Source organism: Diceros bicornis, chromosome 31 (assembly GCF_020826845.1).
Source record: "Diceros bicornis minor isolate mBicDic1 chromosome 31, mDicBic1.mat.cur, whole genome shotgun sequence".
Taxonomy (NCBI): domain Eukaryota; kingdom Metazoa; phylum Chordata; class Mammalia; order Perissodactyla; family Rhinocerotidae; genus Diceros; species Diceros bicornis.
This window is the reverse complement of record NC_080770.1, coordinates 3,095,504-3,121,950: the sequence shown is the minus strand read 5'-3', so window position 1 is coordinate 3,121,950 and position 26,447 is coordinate 3,095,504. Positions and strand designations below refer to the sequence as shown.

Here is a 26,447-nt window from a genome sequence, read left to right as displayed (position 1 = left end):
TTTTGTCATTCCGTGCAGAGGCGGGCACAGCTGGCACATGCGCAGTTCAGACACACGCCTCCACATGCACCGTGTGTTATGTTAACAGGACTTCAGCCCCTCCCGGGGCAGCGTTTCTAGTGTTAGAACGATGTAAAGGTTACTTTTGTACACTTTCCCATGCTTCTGCGCAGGCATTATTGCTGCAGTGTGGTTTGTACTGGTCCGAGCCGGTTCAAGCCAGTGGACAGCTGCTCATCCTCCTGAAAAACAACTTTGAGGAACTATTGACTGCTGATGGCCCTTGTGAAGCAGCTCTTTAAGCTACTAAGCAATAAGCAACTCTTTAAGGCTAAGTCAGTCTTGAATCAACTCAGGGCAGGGGGCTGGTGACACTTGGAGGGAGGGCCACAAGGTGGTCGAAGGACCCCTGTGCTATTTCCTCCCTGCCCAGGGGCAGTGAGCTGCACTGGTGGCCACAACCCTCTGTGACTCAGAATACACCGAGACGCCCAGCATGTGGTAGAGCCCAGGACCAGTGATTGGAACAGCCTCACATCTATACCCTGCCATGTGCAAATGGTTGCAAGTTCAAGGCTGTGCATTGCAGCACTGGGTGCGAAAGACTGTGCAAAAGACTGGGAACAACTTAACATCAATCCATAGGGCACTGGTTAGTTAAGCGCATCCATATAATGGAATATTATGAAGCTCTCAAAAAGAATAAGGCAGTTAACTGATGGGGAATGATAAAGGCATTTGTTTAAGAGAGCAAAGGAAGGGGCCGTGTGTCTGGTAAGCTACTATTCGTGTTTCCAAAAAGTTGATCCACTCGTGAGCTTGAACACACCCAGAATATTTCTGGAACGGGACACAGGACACTGGTGACAGAGCTTGCCACTGGGGAGGGGCACTGGGTGGCTGGGGCCAGGGGGAGGCCATGGGACATGTTACCTATTTTTTCAACTAGCTTTTTATTTTGAGATAATTTAATGACCACATATGGTTGTAACAAAGAATACATAAAGAGGGGTCCCACCCACCTTTACATGGTTTCCCCAATGGTAACACCTTGCAGACTGTAGGACAATCTCACAACCAGAATGTTGACATGGAGACACTCTGGTTCAGATTTCTCCAATTTTACTTGTACACGTGTGTGAGTGTGTGCATGTAATTCTATGTGATTTTGTCATGTGCAGGTTTGTGTATCCGCCACCACCATGCTACAGAACATTCCCTCACTGCAAGGATCCATCATCTTGCTATTTTAGAATCACCCCTGCCCCGTCCCAACTCCTGGTAACCGCTAATCGGTTCTGCAGTTCCATAATTTTATTTCAAGAATTCTATAGAGGTGGAATCATACTGTAATAGCTAGATCTTAGGTTAGCCTGAGGGAAGCCATTTGGGAAAAGGAAGCAATATTGTAACTATGATCCTGACTCACCAGTTTCTAAGAATGTAATCCTGCCTGCACGTAGCCTAGATGATTAAGCACCTCTCACTTTTGAAAAATACATGCTCTGCTAGTTCTGTGACTCTTGCTTACGTATATCTCTCAGCTGTGATAAGATGATAACTTTGTTCTCTGAATTACCCAGGAACCTGATGACCTCCAGAAAGAAAAATTCTGTGTTGGTACCCATCACAAATGTCAGAAGAAAGAGATAATGTGGTGCCTTGAAGTTCCTTACACCAGATGGTCAACATCCCTTGAATGCCTCAAGATTCTGTACGATTTTAATATGGCTCTCTATGATACTAGTCTGCCATCTTCTGATTATGCTAGCTAATCGTATAAACTTTCCTTTTTCAACCACCAGCTTATTTCAAATTGATTGGCACTAGATTGTGGCAAGCAGAACGAGCCCCTTTTTCCTAGGTTACGACACAGTATGTAACCTTTTGGAATTTGTTTTCTCACTCAACAGAATTCCCTCAAGATTCATCCAAGTTGTCACATGGATCCATGGTTATTCCTTTTTATTGCTGAGTGGCATTCCATTTGTCTTAGTCAGTTTGGGCTGCTATAACAAAAATACCATAGACTGCATGGCTTACACAACAGAAATTTATTCTTCACGGTTCTGAAGGTAACCTCACCTGTCTCAGGGCCTTAAATCCTCCACAAACACTGGTAATTCCACAAGCCCATCTCTGACACCTGTCTGGCCTGAAAGCCGTCCAAACATCCTCCTCCGCAGGAGGAGGTCTCCTCTGCATCTCACTTGGGTGTCTGAAAGATGTCTTAAACTTCACATGTCAGCAGCTCCTGATGTCCCCCTCAGAATCTGCTCTCAGGTGATGGCACGTTCATACTTGCAGTTGCTCAGACCCAAACATGGAACCATCCCTGACTCCCTTCTCTCTCACCCGACATCCGATGGGAGGGAAGTACTGCGGGCTCTCCCTGCAGAATCCATCCTGGACCTACCCCTTCCCACCACTTCCAGTCCCAGCCTTCACCCTCTCAACTGCAGGATTATTGCAAATATAGTCCCAGCACTGGTCTCCTGCCTCTTGCCTCACCCCCCCAGCCTGGTCTTAGCACAACCACCAGACTTGTCTTGTTAACACATAAGTCAGATCACGTCACTGCTCTGCTCAGTACTTTCCCAGGGCTTCTCAGTGCCCTCAGAATAAAAGCCAATGTCGTTTCAAGGGCTTAAGGTTTGCCCTGCCCTCTCTCGCCACTTTCTCCCATTTTTACTCAGCAATAGTCATGCTGGCTGTCTCGCTGGTCCTCCAAGGCCCCAGGCACTCTCCCACCTCAGGGCCTTTGCATGGGATGTATCCTCTGCCTGGAGCCCTCTTCTCCCTGACATCTGTGTGGCTCCCTCAGAGACCTTCAAGACTTTGCTGAAATGTCACCTTTGCAGTGAGGGCTTCCCGACACGCTCATCCCAGGACTCCCTGCCTTCTTTTTCTTCATAGTACTTACACTCCAGACACAGAATATAAATTACCACCTTATTTTGTTTATGTCTCTCCCACTAGAATACCAGCTCAGTAAGGGTAAATTTCTAATTATTTTGCCCCCTGATGTATCCCCAAACCCCAGAACACTGTCATATGTCAGCTGCTGACTCATACAGCTCCTGCTGTGTGCCGGGTGCTGTTGTAAGAACTTTCCATATACTATATATCCTCACAATAACCCCGAGTCGTAAGTACTTTTATTATCACCCCCATTTTATAGGTGGAGATTGATAGTGGGACTTGCCCAAGGTTACAGATGTGGAAATTAATAAAAGAAACCTTAATTAAACTGGGATCCGGAAGGCCTGCAGGGGGAGCTCTCACCTACACCACACATCATTAATTACACCAAACAGGAAGAGACAGAGGTTTGCATCCTGGATGGGAGTACAACTACTTTATGGCTGAAGGAAGATTTCTCCTTCCGCCCAGCAACAGCTCAGCCAATGAGAAATGCCACAGCTCAGCCAATGAGAAGCCCCACAGCTCAGCCAATGAGAAATGCCACAGCTCAGCCAATGAGAAATGCCGCAGCTTGGCCAATGAGAAGCCCCACAGCTCAGCCAATGAGAAGCCCCACAGCTCAGCCAATGAGAAATGCTGCAGCTCAGCCAATGAGAAGCCATTGCTGCCCTGAACTCTCACTTTCCTCCAATGGACTTTCATTTAGAACAGCCCCTCCCTCTCCCCCTTTTGCTCTATAAGAGCAGCTCCCTCCTTCGTTCTGTGGATTTGCCTATGGTTTGCCATAGCATGCACATCCTGAATTGCAATTCTTTTGGCTAGTCCCGAATAAAGTCATTTTGAGGATAAAATAACAGGTGAATGTGCTTTTAAGTCGACACAGGCTAATGAACTGCAGAGCTGGGATTCAATTCTATCTGGTGCCAGAGTCAGTGCCCTGAACGTCCTCTCTCTGGAGCTCGGTCTCACGGGTGCTGTGCAAACACTTGTTTAATAACTAGAGAGGTTGTGCCATGGAGCCAGGGCGGGCCACATGAAAGGCTTTGCAGCAGTGTTGGAAACAGGGTTTACACTACAGAGCCGTTTCCAGAGCAGACGCCATCCCCACCTCTCTGCCCCCACAGAGTCTCTGCTGTCTCTCGGTGCCAGGCCCCCGGAGCACGGTCCAGCCTGCCCTGGCTGTGAGGGCCCGAGCAGCCCTTTCCTTAGGGAGGAGGCGGAAGGCCTGGCCGTCTTCCCAGAGGTCCAGGGCCTGTGGCTTCACTGAGAACTCAGTGTACTTTGTAACCAGTGACTGACAGAGGCCTGTCTGGTGCACGAAGGTGGGGCTCCTGGGCTGGCCCTGTCCTTGTCTGCAGAGGAGGGGCTGGGCTTCATCCACATGCAAAGGGGAGTGAGCCAGGGAGGGCAGAGACTGGGCTTGTGTTTGCTGAGCACACTGCATGAGAGATCAAACTACAGCCCAGCTCAGAGAAACTAACACAAACAAAACTCGGCTAGCTGCCAGAGGCAGGTCCAAGATTTGAACCTAGAGCTCTCCTGAAAAGTCAGCGTGAGAAGCCCTTCTCACAGCAAGGCAGGAAAATAATAATTACTCTTATTTTTCAAACCGGGAAGCTGAGGTGCAGAGAGGGTAACGCACCTGCTCCAGATCACACAGCTGTTACGCGGTGGACCCAGGATCCGAGCTCACAGCCACCGCACATCAGCCTCAAGATGAATTCTGCCTGGGAGGAAAGGAAGGGGTCCACTTCACTCCAGGCCATCCAGGGTGGCGGTTCACTAGTCTGGCTGGCATTCTAATCGTTCCTGTGGCTTGTGAGACATACAGATGCCTGGGACTCCTTCAGGCAAATGAGCTGGAAAGGGCAGGGTGGGGCACCGACACTGGGAAGCTATGCTGTAAAGTCAGCCCGTGTGGGGCCCCAGCTCTGACCCCTCCAGGCCGTGTAGGAGGCTGTCTGTCTTTGTTCAACCGGTTCTGACTTGGAGCAGAGGAGGTGCCGCCCTGCACCTCCCCTCCCTGCCCACCAGGCTCACAGCTTGTTCACAGCTTCGGTTTCTCCAGGCATCAGGCAACACTGGCACCAGCTTTCTGGCATCTCTGTCTGCCTGCTGGGGGGCAGGCGGCCAAGCTGGGATTCTTCCTTTGGCAAATGGAATAGACTCCCACACCCAGCACAAGAAGAGCCCCAACAAAGGGCCGACACTGGGGGAGGCGGCGCCACCCCCTGAATCCCTCTGGCGGGTACCCAAGGCTCTGAGGCAGCCCCCGAGCATCCGGCCCAATGTTTCCCGGGCAGCCCTTCTATATCCAGAAATTGAGCCCTTATATGTATGGTCAGGCCCAATCCGGAGATAGAAACCACACAGAAGTTTGAAGAGGCAAAGTTTATTATAAAGAATTATTAACCCTACTAGGGCAGAAACGTCTAAAGAGAGATTTCAGGAATATCCTAGGGTTGAGGGAGAGTGCCTAAGGTAAGGGGGTACCCTCCCCAAGGCTGGGATTCAGATCTCATTGGAGAAGACAGGGTGAGGCTCCCGGGACGGTGGACAAGTCCTCTGGGTCACCTGAGCCAGAGTTTGTGGATGTACCAGAACTAAAGCCCCTTCCTCGTACAGCGTCCCTCAGCGCCCTCTACCGACAAATTGAACACTGTGCATGCTGCAAAGGAGAACTGTTCCAGGAGCCCGGCTCACTATCGCGGTCATGAAGGGTGGATCTGGGGCTGAAAGGCAATAAATTGATACCTGGCACACCTTACATATCCCCTTCCATTTTATCCAGCAAGAAGAAGCGCCGTCCTGATCAGGGGAGCTGGCAGACGCTCAGCGTGAGATGCCGGTCTCTCTAGGCAGCGAAGCCGCTCGGTCTCCCAACACAGAGAACCGCCGTCGGGGGGTTATCACAGGTGACCAGGTCACCCTCCTGCTCTTGGATCACTGAATAGAGAAACGGGTCATTTCTGCTGGTGAGAAGGCAGTTGGTGTAAACCCTCAGAATTCCCCTCAGAAGGAGGGGAAAGGAGAGCACGCTCCCATTTACGAGATGCCCGCCAAGCGCCAGGCTCTCTCCATTTTACAGATGAGGAAACTGAGGCTCCTAGAAGGTGGGGCTGGGACGTCAGCCCCTATAGACCTGGCTCCAAGTGCTCTTCACAGCCCCTCAGGGGGTTTCTCCCGGGCAGGTCCCCTAGAAGATTCCCGGCAGCAGGCGGTAAGGCACGGCGGCGGTGTAGCGCTCCCAGTCGCTGCCGTACTTGCTGGCGCAGCGGTGCTCGTCGCGGAGGCAGCGGTGGGTCAGCAGGATGGTCATGTAGATGACGTAGAAGTAGGGCAGGAGGTGGCCCCCGCCGCAGGCCAGGCAGTAGGCCAGGCTGCCCATCAGGTCCCCCGTGTAGTTGAAGTGGCGGGCCACGCCCCAGAAGCCAGACACTAGCAGCTTGCTGTGGTGTTTCTGCCCGTCCGCCGACGTGTACGAACACTCGATGACCCTGGGCTTCCTGCCCCAGATCAGGCAGCGCCCGTCCGTGCGGCGGAACAGGTCCTTCTGATGGTTGGCCATCCGGAAGATGTAGTAACCCAGCAGGCCCAGCAGCAGGACGCCCACGGCGTGGGGGGTGGACAGCTGCACGGGGTGGTAGACCAGGTACAGACCCTGAGGGCGAGAGGGAAGAGGTCAAGCGCAGCCTCGTCCAGGGAGCAGGCGCGAATGTGGGCTCGGGAGCGTGGCCTGGGTTCAAACCCTGGCTCTGCCTCTGACTAGCTGCCTACCCGCGTCGTGCCTCGGTTTCCTCTTCTGTAAATAAAAGCACTTGCTTCAGAGGCTTGTTGTGGGAATCAAATGAGTAAATATACAAATTTGTGTATCTACCTACCTACCCACCTTCCTATCTATCTACATACATACATATCATATATACTATAAATATAAAACATATAACAATATAAAAGGTATCGTTTGAATATAATATTGTGATGGTAATTTTATGTCACCTTGGCTAGGCCACGGTACCCAGATATTCGGTCAAACACGAGTCTAGTTGTTACGAAGGTATTTTTTAGATGTGATTCACATTTCCAATCAGTAGACTGAGCAAAGCAGATCACCCTGCATAATGTAGGTGGGCCTCATCTAATCAGTTGAAAATAGGCACATCTCTCTGGAACAAGAGTGGATTCCACCAGCAGACGGCCTTCAGACCCAGCTGCAACATCAACTCTTCCCTAGACCTCCAGCCTGCTGGCTTGCCTTGAAGATTTTGGACTTGCCAGGACCACAATCACACATACACACACACATACATACATACATAGTCATGCGTCGCTTAACGACGGGGATACATTCTGAGACGTGCGACATTAGGTGATTTTTGTCGCTGTGGGAACATCCTAGAGTGCACTTACACAAACCTAGATGGTATGTCCTACTACACACCTAGGCTGTATGGTACTAATCTTAGGGGACCGCTGCTGTATGCAGTCTGTCGCTGACTGAAGCATTGCTACACGGTGCACGACTGTATAGGCATGTATATGTATGCGTGTGTGTGTGAGTATATATAAAATTCATACATCCTACTGATTCTGTCTCTGGAGAACCCTAATAAAAATATAATATGAAATATATATATATTTATACTTAACATATACTCAGAGGCCAAAACAAGGCAAGGCCTGGTACATAGTAAGAGATTATCTATCTATCTATCTATCTATCTATCTATCTATCTATCTATCTATCTATCTAATCTAATCTGTTGCTGCTGTTTGCATGCCTGGAAAATGGATTTCACAGAATCAGTGAGCCTGCAACCAGCTAGGTGGAGAAATGGGTCCAGAGGATCCTCCCATGTGTGGACTGGAGTTCAGAACTTCTGGCCTCCGGTGCAGAGCTCTTTCCTTCAACCACGCTCGCTCTGCTGTGACTTTCCCGCTTTCCTAGGGCCCTTGCTTCGGGATGCCGCACGGACCAGCCAGCTAACATCAGCCTCGTCCTCATCACCCGCAGGACCAGCTGTAGCTCGTTCCCGCCTCACCAGGGCGTGTCCTGTACAGCCTACGAAGTCCCCCCACTCTTGTCCTCTCCATTCTTGCATGACCTGATAAGGCAGGCGCCCCAGCTCACTGCTAACTACACAGGGTGCCGGAGAACAAGTTCTTCCTCTGTCCCCAGACCTTGTCACTCACCTATGCAATGAGCAGGCGGCATGTGGCCAGGCCTTTCGGGCAGCCCCCACACACAGGTGAAAGCAGGGCCGCTCTCGTGAGAGCTGGGAGGGCCTGGGAGGCCTGATGATGAGGCCTCTCCCTTCCCCCAACTGCCTCAGAAACCCCGAGGCAGCTGTGTGTGCCGCGTAGCCCGTGGCAGGGTGCCAGCTGCCAATCACTGGGCATGCGCACCTCCATGGCTTTGCCCAGCCCAACTGCAGCAGTGTCTGCCCTCATTTGTCAGAGGTGCTCGGGGACCTGCTCAAGGCCCCCTCCCCTGGCTGGTGGCCCTACAGAGATGCAAACCCAGGTCCCTCAGGCTCCCCAGGCCAGCGTTTCCACACCTCAACTCCGTGTGCCAAGGCTCTCTGGAGGACTCCAGCCTGGGTCAGCCTGTTTCGTTACTCATGGCTCAACGACTTCTCCCTTGGAGCCCTGCCCCTGTCCTCCCCTCACCCAGAACGCTCTGCTCTCCAGGCCTCCCATCCCCCCGGATACCTTGTCCATCAAGTCCTGCTCAACTGGTGCTAAGCTCTGCTGGATTCTCCAGTCTGACAATTCTTCCTGCCGTCCCTCACGTCTTGTGTCCCAGCCATACGGGACTGTTTTGTGCCTTAAAAGCCCCCCTGCCCTGAAATGTTCTCTCACCAAGAAGACTTTGCACATGCCATTCTACCTTGCTGGAATGTTCTTACCCCCAGCCTCATCATTCTGCCCTAGGCGTGGCTGTGGTTGCCTCTGGATGCTTTTACTGACCCCAAGCTACAGGTTGGTGGCTCCTCTTCAGCCCTCTCTCAGGGGTCAGCACCCCCACTTCCTGTTAAGCACCGCCTCCCGGCACTGGGCTGCCTGTTTCACAGCCTTTCCCACCGGCCGGGAGCTCTGAGGGCAGGGCCCACCCGCGTCTCCTTCTCTTGCCTCTCAGCATGTGCCTAGTGCCGCACAGACCCCCGCAAAGTACTGAAGGAAGAAATAAACGTAAGAAAGAAGGCCTCTTATCCTTTAAACATTAAGATTTGGATAAACATGAATATAAATACCCCCTCCACCAAATCATTCCTTTTTACCCAAAGTCTACTCTGTATCATCTTCTTCTTTAAGTGTTATGGGCTGAATTGTGTCTCCCAAATTTATATGCTGAAATCCTAACCCCCAGCACCTTATAATTTGACTACATTTGGAAATAAGGCCTTTAAAGAGGTAATTAAGGTAAAATGAGGTTACTAGGGTGGGCCCTAATCCAACATGACCGGTGTCCTTATGAGGAGATCGGGACAGACACACAGAGGGACGACCATGTGAGGACACAGGGAGGAGATGGCCGTCTACACACCAGGGAGAGAGGTCTCAGGAGGAACCAGCCCTGCCCACACCTGGATCTCGGACGTCCAGCCTCCAGGACTGGGGGACAATTAAGTCCTGTTACTTGAGCCGCCAGTCTATAGGACTTTGTTATGGCAGCACAAGATGATGGATACACTGAGCCTTCCCTTCTTCCTGGACACAGGGGCAGTCTCCCTTCTCCAGCGTCTGGTGTCCCCCAAGGACAGACAGTTGCGCAAGGAGCAAAGCTTAGCACGTGCTCAGCTGTGTCTGCTTGGCAGGCAGCCTGGGGCGTGCCTGGGGACCACTGCTGAGCCGGGCCCCGCGTCCCGGAGGGGCTCACCGTCCCTGCTCCTTACCTGCAGTGTGTACAGGTATGGCAGCCAGACGCAGTCCCCCCAGCCCAAGTACCACCCGAAGTGGTCATGGCAGATGTCAATGGTTTTCAGGTACCAGGTTTCGTTCCAGAAGAAGTCCAGCACGTAGATGGCCTGCAAAACAGGAGCAGCGTGTACCGACCACGGGGCACTGATGGGGCCCTTGGGAAAGCCACACTTTCGACGAGGAGGTGGCACCTGCGTGCCACAGAGCTCCTTTGGTGACATGCACCATTGGGCTGGTCCTGTGCTTCCTGCCATGCCTGGGACATGGCGGACGGAGTGGGGACAAAGAATCCTTGTCCTCAGAGAGTCTGCTCTGAGACAACAAGGGCAGCCCACAAATGATGACCGAAAGGGGGCACTGCTGGGAGGTCACACCCCAGGCTGCGGAGCTCGGAGGAGAGAGAGATCGCTCGGGGTAGAAGGGCTCAGGACGGCCCATGGGGGATGAGGCATCGTGGGCCAAGGTCCACGCCAGCACGGAAGCCCTTTGCCCAGGGGGTGAGTGTCCCAGCGCGTGTGTGCCCTGCACAGCTGAGCGACTGCTGGGCCTTGTGGGGGTGGAGGAGACTGATGTCCATTTACAGAAATGGGCCAAAGGTGAAAATGAATCGCTGCTCCTCATTCCCCGCCCCGAGGGGGTTGCCTGACACCCACGGGGACCATGTAGGGAAAACGCTTCGGAGGCCATAAACTGGGAACGTGGCCAGGACCGTGAGTCAAGGTCCTTCCAGAGCCATCAGAACGCTGTTGCCAGGACCAGAGACATGCTTGAGCCATTAACAGGCGTTCCCTGGGAAAGAGGCCGTGGGCCACACGAGTCCCCAGGGCCAGCGCAGCGCCTGCACTCAAGGACAGAACTCTCACTGTGTGCTCGCTGGCCCATCCCCAGAAACCCGAGGGAGGGGGCCCACTGCCTTCCAAAAGAGGTGGATTACGGTCTTTCAAAAACTATCCGGCTTTCGGGTTTTCCCAGCGCCCAGCAGGTGTCAGAGCTTCCACCCGCTTTGGCCACCGACGGGCTACCTGCAGGACGTTGACCAAGACCATGGAGTTGGTCACTTGGCCGTAGAGCTCCTGCTGCTTGGCTGCAAAGGACAGGTTGATGAGGGTCCAGGCGACGATTCCAGGGCGTCCATTAAAGAACAGCTTGAAGTCAAACCACTTTCCAATTCGGGGGTTAAACTCCACGCCCATCATGTAGTTGTAGAAGAAATTGCCTGTGAATTTGCTTAAAAATAGAAATAAAAGATGCGTTTAGCGAGTGAGTGCAGCTCACAACACGCGGCCTGTTTTGCTGGCATGGATCCAGGCGCTCAGCCCAGCCCAGGGTGCTGCAGGCTCAAATGAGGTGACCCAGCTGCAGAGAACCGAGCAAGCAGGACGCGTCCGTCCTCCCCGCTTCTCCGCAGCCTCATGGACTTTCGCTCTGTGTTCAGCTGCGGCTCAGCAGAGACACCCTTAGAAGGAAGTATGTGGGCTGCTCGCTCTGCTCCTGGGAAGGTGGGGAGACTGTAGCCGTGCTTACGAGTTCCTTGGCCGACACCCAGGTTTCTCCCCAGCCTCGTCCAGGTTCCCTTGAGACAGGTACAGGTGACCGCGAAACTGGCTCGACTGCACGAAGATTTTTACCCTGAGGTGGAGTCCTAGGGCGTTTGAGCCTCCCGTGGGCGTGTGAAGTTATAAATGGTGCCAAGGTAGAGAGTGAAAAAAAGCACCAGGTGCCTGGCTCCAGGGCCCACGTCCACCGCTTGCTGGACAAGTTCGTGAACCATTCGCTGCCCGGTTGGTCACCTGACCCCACAGCCCCCTCCAGGGGTGACCGGAGAATCAGCCAGGATAACCCACTGGAGACCCTTGTTAGGTGTAACTTGCTGTTGTATATGCATAGGGATTTCTGTGTGATTAGAAAAACATATCTTTTGGTCCATTTCCCTCGGTTAGGATACATAGAACCAAAATATCCGAAGTCTACAATAGGTGAAGTGATTATAAAACAGTGAGAATGATTCCCACGAGCCATAGAAGACCAGCTTCGTGATGTGATAATCACACAAGCCCAGAGCACCATCATCCAAAGACACTTCCCAAGAGCCTCGGTGTGACAGTGAAAGGAAACACACTTTGTTTTTATTTGGGTGTTCACACTAAAATGTAAGCACCCCAAGAACAAGAAACTTGTTCTTACCTAAAGCCCCACTGCCTACACCTGTCTACAGGAGGAAACCAACAAATGTCTGTTGATGAATGGATGGATGGAGGGAGGGATGAAGGATGGGGGATGGTAAATGGATGAATAGATAGATGGGTGGATGGATACATGGATTGGTGGATGGATGAATGGGTAGGTGGGTGGGTGGGTAGGTGGATGGATGGATTGGTGGGTGAACGCATGGATGGATGGATGGATGGGTGGATGGATAGATGGATGGACGGATTGGATGGGTGAGCACATGGGTGGGTGGATAGATGGATGGATGGGCAGATGGATGGATGGGTTGGGGGGTGGATGGATGGGTGGGTAGATGGGTAGGTGGATGGCTGGGTGGATGGATAGATGAGTGCATGGGTGAGTTGATGTATGGATGGATGGCTCACAACTGTTCAACTTAAGGCTTCCATGAGAATGGGCACCAACCAGTAGGGCTCTCCCTGGGACGCTGTTACATTAAAGCCACTGAGATACAAAATTCCTCACTAAGACTGTGTCAGGCCACACCGATGCTCCAGAAAAAGAGGCAATGGGCTGCCTTTGCCCCCGGCCAGAAGTTGCCTGTCCCGCCTCCCTGCTCCTCTGACAGCCCTACAGGGATAACTCGGCCACCAAAGATGGACGTGGCCATCTTCAGCTGTATTCTTCCTAAGGCAGGATGTTCCCCAGAGTCAAACAAGTTCCATTAAGCTCCTCCTTCAAGGATTCTCAATCCTGAGGGCTTCACAACCTCCCATCCCAAGGTCATAGAAAAAGGCAAGGAGTGAGAGCGTCCTCCTTCCCCCTGAGGCTTGACCGGCTGCCACAGCACGTACCAGTCTTCAGCACTGGTGGGGAAGAGGTAGGCCTTGACCATGACGAAAGTGGACACGGCATAGCCGAGGATGTTGGCGCACCAGAGCAGCGGGATCCAGTTGTCGAAGATGATGGTGGGAGAGAACCAGGAGAGGAGGTGCGAGTTTGCAAACCAGAGCAGATGTGTGATGAGCCACGCCTGCAGGCCGTTGACTTGGTACTTGTTGACAACTCCTGCGGAAGCAAGATGGAGAACTCGAAGCGTTTTCCCGACCCGCGCCACGTAGCAGCACGTGGCTCAGGCCCTGCATGCTTTCTGAGCCTCAGCTGCTCAGGCCCCTGTCCAGGGCACCCAGACTGCAGCCCTGAAAGCCGGTCAGCTTCTGCTGCAATTCGGGGCCCCAGGTCAAATGGCCAGTAGCACACCTCACGCTGTTAGTCCAGGGACTATGCTCCTGCTGGCTGAGCCCTTGGAAGAGGGAAAGGGTACAGATTATCCCTTTGGCTCTGATTCTCCTCAACGGACCAGAGGCTGAGTAACCGGCCTGCAGTTTGTTAGAGTCTGGGCCGAGCTCCAGCAGAAGCGGAGGGAGGATGCCCCCGTGGCTCCTGTCGGGGAGACTGCAGCCTCCCCACCGGACTGGGAGCTCAGTGTGGGCAGGGACGGAGTGGGAGGGCTCCTCATGGGGTCTCGGTGACTGTGGGGAACGAATGGACCAGGCAGCATGGAGGCCCCCTAAACAAAAGCTCCCCCTGCCAGCCCAGGATGTCACCGGTGGATGCAAAGCAGTCTTGGTGGGGAGATGCTCCATTAGCCCAGTTACAACAACCAGTCGAGGGGCCGGGGGCCATTCAGTTCCCTCTTTACTGAAGAACCTGATCTCCAGCCTCGCATCCGGGACAGTCCTGGGCTGCCCTGGATCGTCTCAAGGCCAGGTATTGTGGAAATTTCCAAGCAAACTTTTAACTTTGTCAGGGAGAGGTCTTCGGGACGGAAGCAGCGCGGGGGAGCGCAGGCCCCCTGAAGCAAAGGGGAGGCCGCGGCCGGGCTCCAGGTCACCTGCGGGAGTCACGGCGCCCTCCTGAACGCCGCCCACGTAGCCCGGCAGAAACTTATGGCAGAAGTCAGGAAGCGCCATGTACAAAAGCACCTGAAACACAGAGACTGCGAGTAAATTCCCCGCGTCCTGGAGGGCCTGGCTGTGTTGACACAGCCTGGCTTTTATTAACCGAGATGACAGATGGGAAGGCACTGTACGTATTCGAGAAATCCTGGCTGTGGTCGGTTATTCCTCCAGGAGGAAGTGTACAGTTCTGTGGCATTAAGCACATTCACAATGTTGTGCAACCATCACCACCACCCATCTCCAGAACTTTCCACCTCCCAAACTGAAACTCTGCCCCCCTTAAACATCAACTCCCCAACCCCCTCCCCACTAGCCCGACAACCACTAACCCACTTTCTGTCTGCACGGATTTGCCTATTCTGGACTCAACATGAATGGAATCCTACAGGATTTGTCCTTGTGCAACTGATTTCTTTCATTTAGCAGCATGTTCTCAAGGTTCATCCACGTGGCAGCTTATGTCAGAATTTCATCCCTTTTTACGGCCAAATAATATTCCCCTGCACGGATGGACCACATTTTGTGTATCCATCTGTCTGTCGATGGACATATGGGTTGTTTCCACTTTCAGGCTATTGTGACTCGTGCTGCTCCTACTCTCTACTTTTTACCCAAAGGGACCAAGAGATCTGAAACGAGAGGGAATCTGAAGCCCAAAAGCTGGGACCCTGGGGAGAAAAAGCTAAAAATGGTCGAAGCCTTCCTCCAGGACAGGAAACCCCTGTTTCCCTGGAAAAATCCTGGGTTCAGATGATAAACACCTGTTCACCAGGTTCACCGTGCAAACAGCCCCTGCCTGGTGAACTCCCTCTGGTCTGGGAGGCCAGTGGGGTCACAACAGAGCTCAGGACGTTCTTGACCAGGACTGTGCGACCAGCTGCTGGGAACACAGGCCTTGCCTTTGCTGAGTGGTGTCTCGTGTAACCGAGCGTCCCTCTGGGGGTGGAATGCTCTTTCTCAGGGGATACCATAAGGCAAGACCCCTGCTGTGTACGGGGCTTCCCTGGGCCAGCCATGCCCTCACGCCCTCCTATGGGGTCTTGGTCCCTCCTACTCGGCCTGTCCCGGCAGGGTGGGGCACGCTCCTGAACTGTGCAGAGGGTCACACCGAAGGCGTGTTGGATACCACGACGCCATCGGGTGCCCTCTATCTGAAGGTGAAGCTAAGTACATCGGGCTTGGGGTCACGCCCTGCTGGGTCCTGGAAGTAAGAATGCCAATCTGAGCCAGGATTCTATTTCCCTGGGGAAACAGGGGATGCTCTGCCCACGCTGTGCCCCGACCACGGTGGCCGGGAGGGCTGACCTGGAACGTGACCCACAGGGCATAGAGCTGGGCCGCTTTCTTCGTCACAGGTGGCGTCTTGGCCCAGATGTCTGAGAGACTAGCACGCCCGGTGGCGAGGTCCAGCACGGGGGCGGTCAGAGAGCAGCTGTACTGGTCACACACCATGACGAAGTAATACACGATGAAGGGCGCGAACAGCAGCAGGAAGACGACACTCACCAAGGAGAACCAGTCCACCTCCCTGTGCAAGATGGCAGATGGTCACGGGGGGCCTGCCCGCCCTCTGACCTCCCAAACAGAATGCTTCGCTTGTGTGTACAGGTCCCCTTGTTCAAAGCAGACAGCACCTCATGAGAGAAGGCTGCCAGCTCTCAGTGTAAAGGCCTCCCCGGGGCCACTCAACAGGCTTGCTTGACCGCGATCAATCAGGAGGTTGATTGATCTGTGGGTGCCCATAGAGAGCCCAGGGCCCAACATATGAATTCAGCAAGGCCATTTGTGACCAACAAGGCCAGAGGCTTCCCTGTTCTGGGCCATGGGGGATGTTCATCCACACCACGTCCCCGTCACTCTACAGCCCAAGGAGAATCGTGACAGCAATGTGCTCTACAGCTAGGGTGCCAACTGCCCTTTAGTGTTTAGTTTCTTCTTTTTTTAATTCCTTACTTTATAAAATGGGAAACTGCTTACCTTTCACAGTCTTCACGATAAAAGAAATTTTTTTTAATAGGTCCATAAAATCCCAAAGGCTGGCACCTCTGGCTGAGAGTCCACTCTATTTTCTAGCTGGGAAGATGGGGGAGATCCTTACCAGGCACGACCCCACTGCCCGTGAGGGGCAGCCCTGCCCTTGGCGACGCCATCTGGACTCTTGAGAGCGTTGGGCTGGGATTTTGCAGCCATTGGGCCCTGAGGGAAGCAGAGACACCCTGCTCAGATTGTCCCGTGAAAAACACAGCATCTCCCGGCCACATCCACCACTGCTCATGGGCCCCGCTGGCCGGCCTCTCACTCACTTCCCTTTATCTTGTCCTGGACAGCAGACGCCAGGCAGGAAGAGGTCACTGCACCTTAGGGTCTCTCCTGGAAACTGCAACAACCTCCCACCTGGCCTTCCTGCTTTTCTTCTTGCTCGTCTCCATTCGCTCTCTAAATGGCTGCAGAATGTCCCTCTCACCACGTGAACCTGCCCATCCACGGCTTGGAACCCTCTCACGATCTGCTCCTGCCTCCCTGGGTCCCTTCCTCTCCACTCTCCCACCTGTACCCTCTGCTCCAGGCACACGAAGGTCTTTACTGATCCTCGAAAATAGTTTATCTCGTTCATAGCACCTGCCACTTCTCTGCCTAGAACACGTCTTGCAGGTCTCCTCATTCAGGTCTCATGTAGAATGTCCCCTCCTCACTATCTGACTTTTTGTTTTTCCTGGAGCTAGTGCTTGCCTCACTTTATCCATTTGCTAAGGTTTCTATGCATCTATCGCTATTTTCTTTTTCTGAACGCTCTAACAGAGCTGTCGTACATGTCAATAATTTTTCCACACGCTCTAACATAACAAAATTTATCATTGGCATTCTCCCTCCCTCCAGAGTCACTCATCTTGTACCAGTGTACAGGGCGACCAGCCAGTCTACACCGCCTGCACCCCAGGTTCCCTGCCCAGGCTCTCTACCTGTTACTTTATTTTTTTATTTTTTATTTTTATAATTATATTTATTTATTTATTTTTCCCCCAAAGCCCCAGTAGATAGTTGTATGTCATAGTTGCACATCCTTCTAGTTGCTGTATGTGGGACGTGGCCTCAGCATGGCTGGAGAAGCGGTGCGTTGGTGCGCACCTGGGATCCGAACCCGGGCCGCCAGCAGCGGAGCGCGCGTTCTTAACCGCTAAGCCATGAGGCCGGCCCCATGCTTTCTTTTCTTTTTTTTTATTTTAATTTTTTTGTGAGGAGATCAGCCCTGTGTTAACATCTGCCAATCCTCCTCCTTTTTTGCTGAGGAAGACTGGCCCTGGGCTAATATCTGTGCCCATTTTCCTCTACTTTACATGGGATGCCGCCACAGCATGGCTTGCCAAGCAGTGCGTCGGTGCGTGCCCGGGATCCAAACCGGCGAACCCAGGCCGCCACAGCGGAGCGCATGCACTTAACCGCTTGTGCCACCGGGCCGGCCCCTACTTTCTTTTCTTAATAACTCTTCTCACTCTGTAGAATTCTTTTGTTTATTTATCTGAATGCATGTTTATTGTCTGTCTCTCGCCATTAGAATGTAAGCTCCCAGGGGCAGTAAGGGCGTGTCCTATTCATTCCTCTACAACTAGGGCCTAGAACAGCGTCTGGTATTACATACAGGCCGTTCAATAGATCATCACTCGACAAGAAGAAAAAGGAGAGAAACTATACTTGTCTAAGTACCTGCAGCTGCTCTAAATGGTCATGATATGGGGGAAGTAGTGACACCCCCACTTTCCGAATTGTGAAGTCTCAAAACATCAGGGATAAAAAAAGATGATCTTAAAAGCTTTTGGAGAAAATCTAGGATTAAGAAGCATGCTAGCAGCAAGTTGGATTCTAGACGACGACGATGGGAAAAATTAAATTTAAAAATTCGGAGGGAAACTTTTTTCCAACCGAGAATTCTATTTCCAGGTTATCTACTATTCAGAGGAGAAGACACGGGATCCAAGAGCGCTGCTAAAGGAATGTCCAGTGAAAGGACCGGGGAAGTCCCAGGATGACAGCTGTGCAGTGGTCTAGACAGTAACCCATCCACATTGGTACGGGATGAATGGCTATGGGGGGAGGGAGGATTGGAAATGATAAATTTTGTTGCGTTAGAAAAATTATTGATATGCATGACAGCTCTGGTAGAACACGCAAAAAAAGAAAAATTAGTGAGAGATGCATAGAAACCTTAGCAAATGGAAAAAGTGAGGCAACCATCAACTCCAGGAAAAATAAAAGTCATACAAGGGGGAAAAAAAACCAAACCATAATTACAATACATTACTTGGCTTAACAGTAAATAAGAGTAACTTTGCCAGAACAATGTAAACTCTGGTTATTGACTGACTACTGGATGTATAGAAGGAAATGTGTAAAGTTGGAAGTGGTAAAAGCAAATTATTTAGAAATAAGCTAGTAAAAACAACAACACAAAAGCAGGTAAGAGAATCAAAAGTATTTGCTTCTGGGAAGTGAGACTATGGCATGAGGCAGGGAAAAGTCTATTTTACACATAAGCGTTTTAACACTGATTTAAAAAAATATGTGAACATGAATTGCTTTAAAAGCAATGCACATTCATTTAAAAATATCAATGACGAAGAACATTTTCATGTGCAGTGTGGGAACTATAGCCACATCACTTAATTTAATTTACAGAGGTTAGTTTATGGAGTACCTATGATTTACAAGGCAGGATGAAGAGTTCTTTATGGGGAGGGACCATCCATCTCTATAGCCCCAAATGCAGAATACAGAGCCTCTTGCATGGCAGGCACTCTGATCTAACATGCTGGAAAATTACAAAAGGGCCAGAAATGCATAGGCTCAGAACTAAGCATGGAAAAGCCAAACAAAGAATGCTGCTGAAAGGAAAATGCATATTTTCTAGGGATTACAACAAACCCAAACAAATATCTTGAGCTTATTAAGAGTTTGTTCATCCAGGAGTCACCTCTCTGTCATAAGCACTGAATTTTGTCATAAAGGTGTAAGTAACATCCTTGGCAATAGATGGCTGGAAATGGGGGAGAAGGAGGTGTTCTGGGTGTATTTTATTTTTTTTCCTAAGACTTACAGACAGGAGCCGACACTGAGAGCTGATGTACTCATTGTCTTTACTTTTTCAAAGCTGAAAGGTCGCTGCCCACGCCCATGAACAATGGTGCGGAGACACGCTTACCTCCAATCTCTTGTCAAGGGGTTTCACAGTGGAGTAGAAGTTTTCCGTCTTGAACTGACCCCTTTAAAATCTCTAGACGCTTATGATCCAAAAGGCCTGCTTGATCCTTCTCAACCCACTGAACAAAGTTCTGCAGGGGACACAAAGATGACGAAGACACTCAGGGGGCTGATATTTCAGGATCAAAGGGAGAAAAGGACTCAAATGGTATTTATTCAAGGCCCAGTGTCAGAGCCAAGTGAGGGGTGCAAGGTCGGTGCTCAGGGGTTCAAAATCGAAAGTGGCCCTGTTGGGGGTGGGTGAGGCAACCTCATCCCCCAGCCTCTTTGCCTGGCACATACAATGTCTGGCAAACAGTAAGTACTTAATGACAACAGGCGGACTGGGATGGAGTTCATGGAGGTGTCGACTTGGACGTGAGCCTAAACACAGACAGGTACAGACCTCGTACGCAGCAATGAACCAAAACGTGTTTTCCTTGTAGACTTACACCCAGCAGCTGCATATGCACCCCAAACATTTCCAGAAGCTTCTTTGTGCCATCTGCCCGAATCAGGCCCCTGTGGGGTTTGTACCTTCCCATGGGCACATTCTAAGAGCCAGTGACACCCTAGGAACACAGAGCCGCATTGAGAGTCATCTGGGCTCAGAGCCTGGCTCTCTGCAGACTCGCTGGACTCAGGGACCTTCCTGAGTGTCCTGGGCCATGAAAGCTTATGCACGTGAGGTTTTGCAGTTGTTGTTAAAGCCGGAAAAAGGAGGTTTAGTGTCCCACACCCGGGGAAGAAAAGCCAGGGAGATGGGTGGGGCTTTCTGGCACCCTGGGTAGCTCCCTGGACTGGTTTTCGAGTTTCGCAGCCAAAGCTAAAGAGACGTTGCTCCTGAGGGTTTGATGTAGTGTAAGGGCCTGACATTAAGCATACACTTCAGGAGACGTTCATTTTGAATAAACATACTGGCAGCCAGCCGTGTGACACAGCTACCAGCCAAACAACCAGGGAAGGAATTAGGTGGCCCCTGTCCAGGAAGGGCTCTCATTCAGAAAGCTCTGACTTAGATAACCGACCTCTGAGTGACCCTACTTCGCCCTTGCTGTTTCCTAATTCCCGTTCTTATGCTTTAACTTCACCAATAAAGAGTGGAACCGTGAAACCCCAGACACCCCACTCTCACATCCTAAGGAAGGCAGAGCCCCAGGTCTGCACTGCTTCCTCCCCTCCTTCCTTCTCCACCCATGACCTCGCGGTATGGCCCCAGGCCTGCCCCACACCCTTGAGGATCTGAGTAATAAACTTTGTTCCTCAAAGTTCCCTGATGGTTTTCACTGAAGTGCATCCTGAGATCATAAGAACCACAGGGATTGGTCCAGCCACCACACTGGCCCCTGTGGGGGAAGTCTGTGGGGACTCCCTACAGTAATACAGGCCGGGATGAGTGCCTCGGGCATTCCTAGCTGAGACACTCACTATCGACAGGCTGGGACCGACACAACAGATGATTTCAGCCCCGTGGCAGCTTTCTGGTATCTTGAGGGTTCAGTAAGGTGGGGATGCACTAGAGACCCAGGACCGTGGCAGGGAGGGTGGGGGGCTGGCACGGTGAATGCCCAGGAGGCCCAATGGTCACCATCAAGGCTGCAAGTTCTGAGCAGGACAAGTGGCCAACATGTCCCCATTTGGAATTCAAACTGTGTGACCTTGGGGCCGGCCCCGTGGCTTAGCGGTTAAGTGCATACGCTCCGCTATTGGCAGCCCAGGTTCGGATCCCAGGCACGCACCGACCCACCACTTGTCCGGCCACACTGAGGCGGCGTCCCACATACAGCAACTAGCAGGATGTGCAACTATGACATACAACCATCTACTGGGGCCTTGGGGAGAAAAAGGTAAAAAAAAAAAGGAGGAGCATTGGCAATAGATGTTAGCTCAGGGCTGATCTTCCTCACACACAAAAAAACCAAAAACCAAAAAAACTGTGTGACCTTGAGCAGCTATTGACACTTGCTAGGCCTCCGTGTCTTCATCTGCAAAATAACCGCGTCACTCACTTTGTCGAGTAAATGAGGTCACGGGGCCGAGTGCTCAGATCCCCACCTGCCCCTCATCATGGTTCACCTAAGAGAGTCAGCTATTGCCAATACTACCAGCAGCACCATCCAGGCCTCAGGAGGGCCCCGTCGGGCTCACGCAGGGCATCATGGTAAGGTTCAGACCAGCAGAGGTCTATGGAGATGCACCGATGCACCGACAGCATCCAACCAGAGTGCTCTGGCTGTTTGCTGTGTAACTGATCACCCCTCAACTTAGTGGCTGAAAATAACAACAGTCTTTCCACCATCTCTGTTGCTGTAGGTCAGGAATTTGGGGAGAGCTGGGCGAGGTAGCTATGGCTTGTGGGTGTGCTGGAGCGGCTGGCGGGCCAGCCTGGGCTTCCTCACAGTACGGTGGCCTCGGGGCAGCCAGAGGAGGTACAGGGCACCAGGGGTCCAGCAAACAAAGCAGAGGTGGTACTGCCTTTTCCAACCCTGCCTGGGAAGGCACGCAACTTCACTCCCAGTGCATTCTACTGGTTACAGTGGGTCACAAGCCCACTGCCTTTCAAGGGGAGGGGAGTCAGGCTCCACCTCTCGATGGGGGAGAAGAGGCAAGATGTTAGAACGTGAGATATTGTTGAGGCCATCATTGGATGATGCAATGTGTCACAGACAGACTATGTACCGAGCATCCTGCCAATTTCCAAGCGCCCATTATCTTACTGAATTCTCACTCCGACCCTGGAGAGTTGGCATTATCATGCCCAAGTCACAGATGAGGAGGTTGACAAGATAAGGAAGGTGGATCAAGCTGTTCTCTGCTAACACAGACCTACGGGGACGGACAGAGAGGTGTCTGCGGTAACTCCACACGAGGCGGGCTCTGGAGTAAAATTCAGAAGATGATGATGGTGACAGCTAATCTTCCCGAGGGCTGTGCCAGGTACCATTCTAATATACACGTAGAAACATGGAGTTGGAACTTTATCAGAAGAGCGGGGGTCTGTTGTGGAAATTCGTTCTTCTAAGGAGTGGTAGACACTGAAATACACGGACATGCCCCCAGTTGGACTTCGGATGAAAAAGAATGATAAAACTCAGAATCAGTGGCGGGGGGGCAGGGGCAGCTGCTCTCTTGGTGTGAGGATGGTTCTAGAGGCCAGGCAGACCTACATGTTGACCCAGCATCTACTTGTAAGAATTTATCCCAGGACGTATACAGATGGCTACGTAAACATGCAGATGCAAGAATTTCCATTGTAGTTTGCTGTATACAGTTGCAAAATACCGCAAACACCTAAGTGGCTCTCAATAAAAAGATCAGACAAATACTCTGCAACTGTTAAAAAAAAAATGAGCTTGGGGCCGGCCCCGTGGCTTGGCAGTTAAGTGCGCGTGCTCCGCTACTGGCAGCCCGGGTTCGGATCCTGGGCGTGCACCGACATATCGCTTGTCCGGCCATGCTGAGGCCCTGTCCCACATACAGCAACTAGAAGGGTGTGCAGCTATGACATACAACTATCTACTGGGGCTTTGGGGAAGAAAAAAAGGAGGAGGATTAGGCAATGGATGTTAGCTCAGAGCCGGTCTTCCTCAGCAAAAAGAGGAGGATTAGCACGGATGTTAGCTCAGGGCTGATCTTCCTCACAAAAAAAAAAAAAAATGAGCTTAGCATGGAAAAAAGTTCCCTGGTGCGTTACAGCACAAGGTCAGGTTGCAAGATGGTCTATTACTAAAGGCTATTTAAAACACTGTACACCAAAACCTTAAATGGTGTTGGAAATATAAGGGTTTTTTTCCTAATTTTTCTAGTAGACGTGTACTCATATGATAATTTAACAACAAGGAAAAGAGTTTTTTTAACAGCTCTTGGAGTCAAAATCCATAATTCTGGGAACATGTGTGGCTCTAACTGGGGTCAAGGAGGCCCTCTGTTCCCAAGGCATGGTGAGGCTGAATTTTGGGGTGGTTCTTGGGTTTACCCACAGCTTTTCTACATCCCCCTTGGCCCTCTGCAGGCTGTGTGGTCACCCTCTCAACTTGTACCTGCAATTCACAAGCCTCACTTGCCAAATGCAGGGGCTACTCCCGAGATGAGTGGCCCCTCCGAGCTCCTGCATCTGGACAGCTCCGGTCTGGCTGACCTCGAGAGGGCTGAGGTCCCCGCTGGGGCACAGCTGAGCCACTCCTGGGCAGTGTCTGAGGCCTCCAGAAATATGCGTGGATATTTGCCCTAGATGGAAGGAAATACCCAGAGACTCTGACCCCTGATTCTGAAGGGTAAACTGCAGTTCTGCCTTTGGGTATGGGGCCTCTGCCTCCGAAGAGTTACAAAACACATGCTCATTGCAACACAAGTTTAAAAGCCAATGTACAAGTCCCTCCAACCCATCCCCAGGAGTCATTAAACTTTGGTGAGTATTGGTGCAGACTGTTCCATAAGTTACTTACACACACCCACTCTCCTTCCTTCTGTCTTTGATTCCCAAAATTGGTTCGTATCCAAATTCTTTTGCAACTTTGCATCTTCACTCTGTCCTATCTTGGCATGTGGCTTCCTACTACGTAGAAGTACTACAGTCATCCCTCAGTATCCGGGTGTGGGGATTGGTTCCAGGACCTGCCTCTGATACCAAAATCCCAGATGCTTAAGTCCCTTAGTTGGTGCAACCCACTGCAGCAGGGCTATTCAAACTTCTACTAAAAAGAGATCTGTCAAACTGCACTCAGAAAGAGCACGTCATCTGCTCCCACCTAGAGTGTACAAGAGCATTTTTTCACTTCACTGTGCAGTGTCTGGAGGTTGTGTCTTAAATCTGGGCACCCAACGTGGTGCGCTGTGGAGCCGGTGTCCTGTTTCTTTACCTAAATAGCTGCAGGAAGAGCTCAGGTGGGCACGGGGAGAACATCCCATCCTAAGACCCGGGCGCTGGGTGCCAGGCGCTTCTGAGGGCAGACCACCCAGCCCCTTCCTCAGGCAGAGAGTCACGGTTGAGAAGTGCAAACTTCAAGGCAAAAGAAACCTGGCAGTCAGCGGGGAATCCTTGCTCTCTGGTCAACCCTGACCATTAGCACGGGGGTTTGGGAGGGTGAGAATGGCCAGGATGGTGTTCTGGCCCCACTCCGAGCCCCCTAAATGCAGGCATTGCAGATGGAGCTGTTCCCCCGAAACCAAAGCAACGTCACTGGTGTCTGCGGGTTTGAACCCCGGCTCTGGCCCCTCTCTGAGTACATGACTCTCTACAGGTCACCTCACCTCTCGGGACCCTCTGTCTCCTCGTCTGTAAAGTGGGGGTGATGCCAGATAAGCACAGTGCCTGACACACAAGAACGCCCAGCAGAAAACAGCAGAAGGTCTCACACACTCCTCTCCATAAAAACACTTCCCCATTTCCAGTTTTCCTCTTTCCTTTCTTTGCCTTTTGTCAGAGAGCTTACCAGAACAATTCCTACCCTTAGAAACCTTTTTAATAAAACCAGAAAATGTCCAGGAAAGAGGCAATATATCATTATTTTAAGAGTTGGAAAGGAGGGATGGTTGGAAAAGGAAAGAGGACTCGACCTTCTGTGGGCGCTCCCTGCGCATCAACCCCCTGCCCTCATTAATCCATCCCTAGTAAAGCAGCTCAGCATCTCCTTCCACCTGCTCCCACCTTCTCAGCCACCCGAGCAGCAAAGACGCGGCTCCGTCATTTCCTCAACCCGAAAAATGCATCCGCCCGCGCGGGGCACCCCGGCCCAGGAAGCGCGCCCCCGGCTCCGCCTCGCCCCGGACCACCTGGGGGACAGAGCGTCCCCGTCGGGTCGTCTCGGGTGGGCCAACGGGCGCCCCTACACCTCCGGCCTCTCCTCACCTGAACACACGCGCCCCCTCCCCAATCTCACCTGCGCGCACGCGCCCCCTGCTAACCTGAGCACGCATCTCCTCCCTGCCCACGCACGGCCCCCCACACCTGCGCGCACATCCCACCAGACCTGGGTGCGCTCTCCCACCTGCGAGCACATCCCCCTGACCTGAGCACGCCCTCGCCCCCGTCCGCACATCTCCCCGGACCTGCGCGCGCCGCCTCAACCTGCGCACCCCCGCCAGCTTCATCTGAGCGCCCCTCACCTGCGCCCCGCGCCCGCTCACCTGCGCGCCCCTCTCCGCACCCACCTCGCCTCCACAGTCCAGGCCTCTTGCCGCCCCGCGGCCCCGCCCCCAGGCTGAGGTGTTGCTGTAGACGACCAATCAGAGGCGGGCCCTGCCCGGCCGGGGGTCCTGCGCCCCGCGATTGGCTGTGGCGCCTCGCCCCACCCCCTGAGCTGACCCAGAGCCACCGCGCGCGCCACTCCGCGGCGGCGGCGCTGGAGATGGACGGCCCAGGGCCCGCCCCCCGGATCAGGCCCGGCGGGGGCGGGGTCTGGCCCGGGGCGGCCACGTGAGCCCCACCCAGTCCCTACAGTGCTCCGCTCGTCCGCCTGTGGTCGTGTGCCGGCTGCTTAACTCCCCGTGCCTCAGTTTCCTCTTGTGCCAAGGAAGCTTTACAGGCGCGCGGCAAACACAAAGCGTCTAGTGTCCAGGTGCTGGGTCCACAGCAACGCACAAAACAGACAAGATCCCCTCTCTTAGGGCTCACATTGGGGAAGGGGCGGCAGTAGTCAATAAACGATCGAGTGAGTATATAGGGTGTCAGATGGTGAAAAGTGGGATGGAGAAGATTAAAGCAGAGTAAGAGATTGGGTGTGTGGGTAGCAGTGTTATTGTGGGGTGTCTGGGAGGGCTGCCTCCTAGGAAGTGACCTGGAGATGGCGTTTAGGGTAGGGATCACGCCTGTGCAGAGATGGAAGGGGAGGAGGCAGCAGGGTGGGGCAGAGGGAGAAGTCTCCATGCATGCCCCTCGCTGGGGTCAGCCACATGCGGAAGCTCTGGTGACCAGGGAGCCCCTCAGAGGTGTGCCCCGGCAGGAATGGCCAAACCATATGCCCCTGCCTCCATCAGTCACTGGACCCGAGCCACACTTGCCAGGGCATGACCTTGGGCAGGGCAGCTGTACGCCCCAGGCAGCCCCTGGAGGGGTGGGCAGCCAGAGGTGTCTGCTGACCCCACTCCCAACACCTGGGGAACCGGTCTTACTGGCAGAGGGATCTGGTTGACATGTCTCTGTGTCTCTCGCAGAGACATTTATACATCTTTCTGGCAGTTTTTTATTTTGAAAAATGTCAAATATACAAACCAGTTGAATATATAGTAAAATGAACACCC

General features: G+C 52.5%; 1 protein-coding gene across 2 annotated transcripts; it reads right to left on the bottom strand.

Moving 5' to 3' along the window:
* Positions 1-5,275: 5,275 nt before the first annotated feature.
* On the bottom strand, positions 5,276-25,357 carry DHCR7 (7-dehydrocholesterol reductase). Of its 2 annotated transcripts, XM_058526171.1 has the most exons (9): positions 25,335-25,351; positions 19,171-19,300; positions 16,075-16,172; positions 15,282-15,504; positions 13,910-14,000; positions 12,870-13,083; positions 10,869-11,073; positions 9,822-9,953; positions 5,276-6,586 (listed from the first exon to the last, which is right to left on the bottom strand). In XM_058526171.1, the coding sequence occupies exons 3-9, from the start codon at positions 16,164-16,166 to the stop codon at positions 6,122-6,124; spliced, it is 1,422 nt and encodes a 473-aa protein (XP_058382154.1). In that variant the 5' UTR covers positions 16,167-16,172; positions 19,171-19,300; positions 25,335-25,351; the 3' UTR covers positions 5,276-6,121. The 2 variants fall into 2 exon arrangements, with proteins under 2 accessions (XP_058382154.1, XP_058382155.1); XM_058526172.1 differs by lacking the exon at positions 19,171-19,300 and having other exon boundaries at positions 25,335-25,357.
* Positions 25,358-26,447: the final 1,090 nt, after the last annotated feature.